Source organism: Folsomia candida, unplaced genomic scaffold, assembly GCF_002217175.1.
Source record: "Folsomia candida strain VU population unplaced genomic scaffold, ASM221717v1 Fcan01_Sc020, whole genome shotgun sequence".
Taxonomy (NCBI): domain Eukaryota; kingdom Metazoa; phylum Arthropoda; class Collembola; order Entomobryomorpha; family Isotomidae; genus Folsomia; species Folsomia candida.
In genome coordinates this window covers 765,429-776,029 of record NW_019091212.1, presented here as the reverse complement: position 1 = coordinate 776,029, position 10,601 = coordinate 765,429, and the positions used below count along the sequence as shown (strand labels likewise).

The window sequence follows — 10,601 nt, the reverse complement described above, 5'->3', positions numbered from 1 at the left end:
ACCAAAAGTAAACACACCGGGAGCCTCGAGTTTCCGGTGTTTGAATTTGAATTCTATTTGTCAAAATGGACATTTGAAAAAAATATGCCACAAATTTGCAAATTTATTTCATAAAAATCACGACTTTATTATACATTCTACTCATTCAATCAGCTCAGATTACAGTGTATGTATGTATGTATGCGTATACAAAGTATTGGTCAAATTAGACAAGACTTTAAATAAAGCAAAAATAGTGATTTTTTAATTTTACCTTAAATTCAATCTTTTCAGTTTAATTGTGTATTTAGTTTTTAATCACTTTTATACAGCGTCATATTCATCACGGGATTAGTATCTAATTAATCCACACAGAAAATCGTAGAATTCTAACGTTACAAAATTTTGTAATGTATTGAGGAAATTCACGCAGGCCTTGGTAAATTTCGTAACTTGTAAACTGTAAACTTACAAAATTTTACTCATATTTCTGGAAAATCAAATTTTATAAAGTTACTAAGGACTGCGTGCATTGCCTTATTAGTTCATGATATACATAATTTTTACTTTGTAAATTAATCAATGAGGTAATTCAAGCAGGCCTTGGTAACTTTGTAAAATCCGTAAATTCCGTAAGCTTACAAACTTACAAAAAAATTACTCAAATTTCTAAGGGAAATTAGTTCACAAATTTTTCTAACCTTTCTCAGAACAGAACTCTTTATTTTGTACAAGTTTGCAAAGTTATGTAATACAAAATACACGTGTTTTACCAATGAATGCGTGAATTGCCTCATTCACCATAATTCTAGTACCACGCTTGGTAATAAATTTTTACTTTATTTTACACAAATAGAAATTCTGAAGTCCCCATGAAAATCGACCCGTCGAAAATTGACACATTTTTCTATAGATTCATCAGATAAAATTTGGACGGTTTTACTGCCCAAAATTTTCTACATGAGGTAAATGTGCAAGATTTTTTGTTTGCCGAAATTTTCTTATGATTCTGTACTCAGAAAAATGCGCTGAATTTTCTATCGTGAAATATTTTCATGCGGGACAAATCTCAAAATGGAAACCATGCACACTCAAAAAGCCAGGAGAAGAGTTCTATATATGAATTTGGAAACAAAGAACACACGATTTTTAATATCAGAGGTAAAAATTTGGTCAATATTTCCCAGAAATATCTATTCATTCCCCAATTTGTTTTACCGCACCAATTACTCATACGTCAAATATAACTTAATTACTTGCAAACCTCGCAAAAAGCACCAAACATAAAAATTTGAGACGCGGATCAAAATTCCATCCCATGCTTTCACTCGGAACATAGTCACACCTTAATTAACATTAATTTGGATCTGACACAGCAATCGTGTACTAAATATTTGATATGACACGTATGTATTCTCTCCATCAAGAAATCCCCAAAGACAAATAAGTTCGGCAACATATTTCCCTTACAAGCAATTTATTACTGGTCCTCCACCATCAAGTTAATTATTCGGATTGCTTTCACTTATTTTTAGCACGTGTTTTCCCCGAAACGTAGACAAGGCTTCTAAATAAGGGATGCTTTCACTTCGAGGAATTTTTTCCCATTACTTTTTTTTCGTTAAAAATTCCCCGAATTATTTCAAAAATAAGAAAAATTAACGTCAAAACTTATTAGGCGTCAAAAAAGATTCCTTAAAACCACAATTTATAAGATTTTTTGACCTTCAATAATCTTTGAGCTAATTTTATTTTTTAAATGTGTAATGATGCATTTTTGGGTGAATTTTTTACCAAAAAATCAAAAAGAAAACGTTTTTGATCTTCAACAACTTTTGAACGGGCATCGTTAATTTTTCTATTTTCGAAATAATCCAAATTTTTGGGTGAATTTTTAACAAAGCAACTCAAATTTTCCAAAGTGAAAGCACGTCTTGTTTAGAAAGCTGTACATTTCGGTCAAAGTTTTGCAATATCCAACTCCTTAAATTATTTCTTAATTTACGATATATTTAATAATTAATTGGAAGTAATAAGGTCAAAAATTGATTGATTTTTGTAGTGTGGAAGATTGAGACAGTTTATTTATGCGCATTTGTGATGACTTGAAAAATATGTAAAAAACTTAGAAAGATTTTTTTAACACGTGCATAATAATTTCTTGGTCGTAAATATGTAATACGGGTTGGGTAGTAACAATAGGTCGTATACTTTGTTGAGCATGCGGTCGACTTGGTTATTTGTTTGAGGTGAAAGTTCTCGTCATTTTTGTGTTACTTATTATCAGATTATGTTTTTTTTAAATATTTAGTAAGAGGAATTAAGTTGTGCGGTTAAAGGTGTCATCACTTGGGGGGTGAAGTGTCATGTTACCCCTGGGAGAGGGGACAGGGGGCAGGTAAATTGCTTGAGACACTTGAATAGTATACTTATCATGAGGTTTTGTGGTTTTCGTGCGTGATTATTGTGCTGAAAGTGGTTATCCAGATGAAAGGATAAGTGGTTGGAGGGTAAATTGTCCTATTACCCTGGGGGAAGAGTGGGCAAAATGCCCCCTCTTCGTACTTATTTCTTAAGAATTCTGAGACACTTGAGTAGTTGAATTTGTGGTTTTCGTGCGTGATCGTAGTGGTGAAAGTGGTTATCGAGATAGGAGGATAAGGGGTGACATTCCTTTGGAGGGTAAATTGTTATGTTCCCCTTGGGGGAGATGGGGGAGAGGGGGCAAATTGAGACGGAAATATCCCCTTGTGCAAATTCTGAGACATTAGGATTTAGATGATCTGTGGTTTTCGTGCGTGATTGTTGTAGTGAAAATGGCTATCGAGATGAGATGAAAGGCTGGACGTTGAAAATCTTAGAGGATGGCACAGGAAGTAGTGAGCCCGTGACAGTCGGTCGGCATTTTGGACGAGGCAGGGAGAAAGTTTCGTGGGAAAAAGGGTTTCTTGCCACTTTCTCCCTCTTTCTCTGGGGAGACTGGCTGCTTCTCTTCGTCTCAGCTTTCTGGCTGGTTGTCCTCTTGGGCGAGAGTATTGCGACGGGAAGAGGACGCTGTGGGAGAAGGTAAGAGATTTTTGAAAATTTCAGCGCGTCTTAGAAACACGTAATAAGGCGCGACGAGTTAAAAAATAGAATAATACACGAATTTTTACATAAAAATAAAATTTAAAGCTTTATGGAACTTTAAAGAGTATATAATGATTTTTACTACAAAATTGAAAATTCCGAAATATGTAAATACAGCTCAAACCGGTCATGATCACTTCACACTAGCTCATCGAATTTTTCAAATGACCTCACATCATAAATGGAGAGGTGAAAAACAATGGTTTTGAGAAAAGATTTTTTAAATCCGGCAAAATTTGAAAATTTAGGATTGTTGTGAAAAATTGAGAAAATTATTCAAATGAAATATTATGTAAAAAATGAGTCTAAATTAATTAATTAACTAAAGTAATTATAACTTGTGGCGTGAAAAGGATGGGAAAACAATTGACAGCTAGATTTGTTACCTGTGGGGACGAGGGACCCTCTCGGCGTGGCGGAGGATGAGGATTTTCTGGACGTAGGGGCCACCGTGATTGCGCTCTTTTGACTGCTCCGCCGTCGGTATGGCTTATCCTCCAAACGGAGCGAGTAAGAGTGCGGTTGCTCTTCAAGGATCCCGTCGTCTACAAAAAAACGTGTAAATTGAATTTTTCTGCATGAGATACGGATTTCAGGAGACGTGACCACGCAGGGTTTCGTTTCTCCTGTTCAGGACATTAGGGGAGTGACTCACTCAACACGTGGCGAAGAGTGAACAGTCATGTTTTCCCATTTCTAAAATATTTCTAGCGGTTGTAAAAACTCAAAAAATGTGGAAAGGCTGTTTTTACCGTGGGAAAAAATGGGAAGAAATTTGTAATTCAGTGCAATAAGAAGGGCTGATCCAAAACGTTGCAAAAATACCATAAAACCACACTACTTCCTGTATTTCGACTGGTGGTAAAAAATGGGAAGTCACACTTTTGCCAAATTTTCACATTTCTTATTTCTCAACTATTTAGATTAGTTAGTAGAAACTGGAAAATCAAACTTTTTCCAAATTTTTTGCCCTCGTGGCCAGGGTTCGGAAAAACCCAGGGTTTTAATCAAAAAGTAACGACCCAGGGGTTTTAATGGGTTTTAATGGGTTTTTTGGGTTTTAATGGGTTTAATGGGTTTTATTAGGTTTTACATAAGTAATACATTGAACAACAATTTTCACTACTATTGCAATCCAATTTCAATTAATATGCAAATCCTACTTGTCCATGTTAGAATTTGTATCCGTTTCGAAATAGTCCTGTTTAACTGATCATAGTTTAATACTTTATGAGAATATATATTACCTTTTTCTCGAATACTTCCTCTCATCATAATGAAATCCAAGTTGTTTAAAAGTTTTTAAAATTTAATATTTCAATGCGATCTTAACGTGTATTATCAATTCTGGAAAAAATCGAGTACTTATGAACAATGAAAGTACGTATGTATTGAGAATATAATAAGTGCTTTTTACAGACACACTTCTTTTGCTCATAATAAAGTACTTCGCTGTCCATAAGTACTCGAATTTTCCAGAGGTGATAATTAAGATCACCTTGAAACATTTTAAAAAACTTTATAAATTAAAAAAATACTACAGTATTTTGTTTAATTTATTCGCTGAGATGAGAGGAAGTATTCGGGAAAAAAGTATTAATTATGACAGCAAAATGTAAATTAAATGTAATTAAATTATGTATGCTGAGCATACTATGCTCAGTTAAACATACCTCGTTCCGAAATTATTATTTTTAAATATTTTTGTCACTTGAAACTTGTAATGGCACTCGCTGATTTATTCCTGGTTTTTAAAACTTACAATATTAATCGAATAAACTGCTTAGCTGCCATGAAACAACTTCGTCTAATGTACGACAGCTGTTTTCAGATTTTAGAATATAGTTTTAAGCTGAAACACATTTAAAACCCATTAAAACCCGAATAAAACCCATTAAAACCCAAATAAAACCCATTTAACATGGTAAAACCCAATGGGTTTTATTCGTTAACAACCCATTAAAACCCATTAAAACCCAAAAAACCCAACCCAATAAAACCCTGGGTCGGAATACCCTGCTCGTGGCCTCGTGCTTAAATTTAATCTTTACCAGACACATGCAACCCTGCTTAAATTAGCCACTTTCTCCATCCCACTATTCGTTCAAAAAACAGATACAGAAAAATCTGAGAGGTTATTTGACAGAGTTTATTCGCATGTTACAAAAAATTGATTTAAGAAAATTTAAGTGCTTTGTCTCCATTTTTTGAACGAACAGGAAACCCCACCCGACAAACCCACAACAACACGTACCTGATAAATATAGAATAATCTTTCCCAACAGAGCATCCACTCCCCCTTCCGGATTATAATTCCTAACCGCCACCTCCAAATACTTATCCTTCAAGTCTTCCCCCGTCACATTTGGGTAAACCATGGTCTGATTCCAGGTCGGGGTGAGGGTCACATTCGCCACGTGCCTCGTCCTCCGCTGGTTCTCTAAAACCCGCTCCGGCAACAGGAAAACGGTCACGTAGGGATTTTCCGCCACTACGATTTCACCCCCCTCCTCCCCCGGTCCCCCGGCCCCACTGACCCTCCGCTGCTTCGGGAGACGCGCCTTAATCACTGTCACGTATAAAATGTTCGCCTTCGGGTCGTGGCAAATTTGCAGCTGGATTTGTCCGTACGCGCCCTTTTTACCGCGATGGCGGGAACTACTTCCGTGCGGTTTTTCTCCGGGAGAAGATATCCCCATACTTTTAACGCTGATATTCTCTGATCCTTTTCGACCCCTGTAGATGTCACGGGTCGAGAGGTAGCGGTCATCTTCTTGGTCCATATCCCCTGTGGGGGGCTGGTGCATGTGGTGATGGTCATTCAACGATGGTGGTAGCGAAGCGGTGGACCTTTTTCGCAAATCGGTTTCACAAGGGATGACTAAATGTTGGGGAAAGCGGGACGTCGAGGCACCATCGGGACCTTCGTGGACGGGACCGGTCGAGGTGGAAGTGGGTGTTTCGGTCGAGCTAGCGGATGGCGAGCGAACCAAGCGACGCGGGAGAGATGGCTCGATTAGACGGGCGGGTGGCGCACCTAGCATGCAAATAATTGTACATTAGAAAATGTATTTCTTTCAAGGCTTCGTTTTTACTAGGACAGGTGTGAAGAAAAAGAGGTTTTTTACCGTGAGAAAAAATACTCGGTTATTGGATATGGGTTCATTTAAAATGTGGCGAAGGGATATCGAAAAAAAAACATTTTCCCATTTCTCCCACGAATTTTAAAGCTACTAAAAATGAGAAAAAGGCACCTTCTCCCATTTCCTACTTATTTGAGCCGTGGTAAAAAATGAGAAAAACATTTTTTCCCCTCCCAGTAATTTTAAAGGTGACTAAAAATGGGAAAAATGCTATTTTTTCAATTTTTTTCATAAAGTTAAATTTTCTCCTCCCCCTATTCACTCACCAGTTGAATGGCGTGAATAATCCTCCCCTTGAATAATCCCACCCTCATCGTGTCGATAAGGGCCTCTTCCCACGGATGAGCGTCGTATAGCATCCTCCTCCCCCATTTTTCCCGGATGTAGGAGGACGCGCGATTCTAGTTCTGCTTTCTCCTCCTCGGTCAATGGAGGTCGCCCTTTCCCCGTGAAGATGTCATAGTCGCTGTAGTAAAAACAATTTGCAAAAAATTCGCACATTTTAGTTTACGTATAGAATATCGTTGCAACATGAAAAAAGCAATGTGGGTGTTCACGTCATTCCAACCCAGCTTTACGGTATTCGCCAAATCGGTATTTTATTTTAAACCCAAACTCATAAAATGAGAGGAGAAATGAAAATTGACTTGACGACGAGTTTGAGGAAAATAGCCTTTGTAAATCGATTCCCTTTAACTTCACATATTTCGTAAGAAAAAAATAAAGCAATCTGATTGGTTGTCGCATGGCAAAGTTTGAAGATTTGTTGCATTTAAGATTTTTACGAACTTGACGTGAATACCCCCACTATTTCATTGTACACCTTTATATTAACTAAAACGGAAAATTCTATTAATTTGCAAATTCAACGTTACGTCCAAATTTGAGACAGTGGCTAATTAACAGTCGAAAATAATTTTAGCAGTTAATTAAAGTCGTATTTGACCAGTTTTAGATGATTTATTCACCAATAAAAAATTAAATGTCTCAAAATTACTACAAAATCGTACATTCTTGTATGAAAACTGCCGGGGCATCCCTCAATATCATTGATACACACAAAATATACCCAAATCATGCAAGACGAAAATCGTCCATGAAAAAATACTATTTCATTGTAAACCTCAATAACCGCAATTTCAATCAGACCCACTTTCACCAGGGAAAGTCATGAATGATTCAGTACTTCTAATGGCATTCTTCTGCTTCCCTTTTACACTACTCATTTCCTAGTCCGCCTGTCTTTGCGGGGGAGAATGTCGTGGTTTTCTTCACAGATATTATATTTATACTCGAGCGGGGGATCCTTCAGAAAAAATGGGACAAATTTTTACCCTCTTGGGAGACGAGGGTAACATTAAAAAAGTAGTGAAATTCGTGGGAAGTATAAAGTTCATGCCATTATTTTTCTGCACGGCCCCTCCCTTCTCATGGTCAACTTTCACTTTCTTCCTTCCTACGTCGTTGTCTTCGTCAGTTTCACACAAAATCTGTTCCAAAAATTTTCGCTCACCTTCTAATCACAAGTTCAACGACCTCATCTTCTCCTCCACCACCCTGAATCTCACTTTCTCCTCCTCTTCCTCCTCCCCCCATGATGGCGGCGGCCTCTTCAAACGTCTTATTTTCCAAGGATTCCCCATTCCACTCAAGGACGACGTCACCTTCGCGAATCTCCTCGCCTCCAAGTCTCGTGGGGAAAACCTTGTCGCGAAACACTTTCGCCACGTAGGCGACGAGTCGTCCCGTCGCGTCGGGTGTTTCCTTGCCTCCAACGATTTTCAACCCGACCCCGTTGCTTTGGAGGGACGTGTCATGCGGGTTTCTCCTCAGCAGGTGGCGCCTCACTGGGAATAGGTATTTATTCGTGTCACGCTGACAAGAAGGTGAAGGTGACGACTGGAAAATTAGCATGTAGCCAAAATTACGGCTTGAAGAAGAGATAGAAGAAGAAGAAGAGGGAGAAGAAATAGGAGAAAAATTAAGGAGGAGGGACGAAATGCGGACGTAAATTGAGAGCAGGGAAGACAGACAGGGATAGAGAGAAAGTAGGAGAAAGCAGAATTAAATGCGGGGCAAATCATAAATTTGCAGTCTGGCTGAAATTTTTTTATAGGTCCCGTGAATTCGACAAGTTGCCTTTTCGACTAGTTCTCCATTCGATGAGTGATTTCGACGAGTCACCCGTATCCCGGCCCCGTTAGTTTAGTCTTCACCATTTTCAGTGGGAGAAATTATTAGAAAAGTAAGTAAAATTGGCGAGAAAGCTGAAAACGAAATTAATGGGAAAGTTTGTTGACAAAATGAAATAAGTGGCAAAATTTGGTGAGAATATGGTCCAAATTAATGGCAAAATTGCGAAGTTGGAAACATAGCTGGAATTTCTTATGGAATAAACTACGCCCATTTTAGCCACCTCTTCTTGCCACATATTTTGCAACATTGTACACAAATTACGTATAAGAATAGGTCAGAGAAAAGAAAACCAAGCAGGACACACTTACACACACTTAAATACTTTCTCTCATATTTTTATCCTCTAACTTACTCGTCTCTCCAATTGCTCCACTTTTGGCGTCGGGGTCGCCGTGGCGGATCTCGGTGGTCCACCCCCCGGTCGTGAGGGGGGTGGTGGAAGCACGTTACTTTCTCCGATATCATCTTCCTCCTCCGGTTTTTCCACGACAATTCGTGATTTCACCGGTTTTGGCGATACTGCTTTCTCCACGGGCAAAACAGGTTCTTTTAAATCCCGTCTCGATCGTCCATTTCCTTTTACTTGACGTAGCGTCAGACCTTGACCTTGACCACCTTGTCCTTGACTTTGACCTTGACCTTGACCTCGACCCCGTCCATTTTGCTGTCTCGCCACCGTCGGAACTTCTGAGTGACGGCGACGTTGCGGTTGTTGTTGTTGTTGTTGTTGCTGCTGCTGCTCATCCCTTTCTCTGTACCACGCTTCCACCTCGGAGGACGCGTAGCACGACGACTCCTCCTCGCCGCCCCCCACGGTCATCGTGCTCACGTGGGACGTAGGTCGAACCCTGACCCCGCAGGAGGACGCTCTCCTCCGCGTCACGGTGGGGAGAAGTCTGGCCGGAAATTTACGCAGGGGAAGAAGTTCCTGCGGGTACTGAACGTGCAGCGATTCTCTCCGAGGGCCTGGGGAAGGAAAGCTTTATACAAAATGGCCATCCCCTCATTTTTATGAAATGCTAGAAAATTGTGATGCAGGATTAAACAATGTTTCAAACTGGACTGGACTGGACTTTTTTTCAGGGGATTCATGACAAAATCACTACCGTTTTTCGGTGAAAACTCTTTTTTATTTTATTGGATTGTGAAAATCAGAAGGGGGCAGAAGAAATGTAACAAAAATAAAAATCAATACACAGTTTACAAGATTTTGTTGCAGGCGATGCGATGCGATGCGAGTAAAGATGTGCAAGTACAACGTCATTCATGCCCGAGCCAAGTCATGATAAGTGCGAAGAAGGAAAACATCAAGGGAAAGAAATATGGGGGCGGATGGGATGAAACGCTTTACAGGTCATTTTTCCACGTGGGTAGACTTCCCGCGCCCAAGTTTTCAAAATTTAGGACCAAATTTACCCCAAATTTTCCCACGTTTTCCCAAATTTTACGTAGATTTTTTTGTAATAAAATGTCGCATTTTCATTTCTCGGGAACATTCTTGGTGTTTCTCTTCCTTCAGACACATAAATCGACATCATCATAACCATCATTAGACCGGCATCCGACGTACTTCAGCGCTTTTTTGTCAATCGTCCTGAAAAAAGAGAGAGAGATAGCGAGAGAGAAAGAGAAAGCAGGTGAAAGTATATCAAAAATACGCATATTTTCCGCATTCGCATCCCAACCCCGTTCCAAAATTCCATTCCAATCATAGATTTCATTTACAGGCACAGTTTCGTTCTGATAAACTGGCTAAGAAGAAGAACAACAAGAAGAAGAAGAGAAGAAGGAGACAAGAGTGGTGGGTGGGTGGGGCATGCAGACGTTGGTGGGTGGTGGTCACACGGGGGTGGGGCAAGCCGCGAGGTAAAAGCACATGATTTTAGGAATTTTGCGCGCGAAATTTGTTATCCCAGCATTTTTTTTATTTATCCCAGCAAAATAAAACATTAAACTAGACTAAATCTCTAATGGCGGGGTTATTTAAAAATTCCCGCCGCCGCTAAATACTTAATAATTTGCCCAGGGAAAAAATTATAAGTCCAGCCAGAAAAAGGGATGCTATTTTATTCATGTTTCATTTTTCTAATCTAGATGAAAAATAAATAAAGAATTTCCGACATGGTTTCCATGGAGACTTGAATAATATTATTA

General features: G+C 39.1%; 1 protein-coding gene across 1 annotated transcript; it reads right to left on the bottom strand.

The window, feature by feature from the left end:
• Positions 1-108: 108 nt before the first annotated feature.
• LOC110858195 (protein piccolo) lies at positions 109-10,371 on the bottom strand. Its single transcript, XM_022106879.2, has 6 exons — positions 8,800-10,371; positions 7,765-8,150; positions 6,518-6,717; positions 5,363-6,145; positions 3,495-3,653; positions 109-3,033 (listed from the first exon to the last, which is right to left on the bottom strand). Exons 1-6 carry the CDS (start codon positions 9,265-9,267, stop codon positions 2,978-2,980), a joined length of 2,052 nt encoding a protein of 683 aa, XP_021962571.1. The 5' UTR covers positions 9,268-10,371; the 3' UTR covers positions 109-2,977.
• Positions 10,372-10,601: the final 230 nt, after the last annotated feature.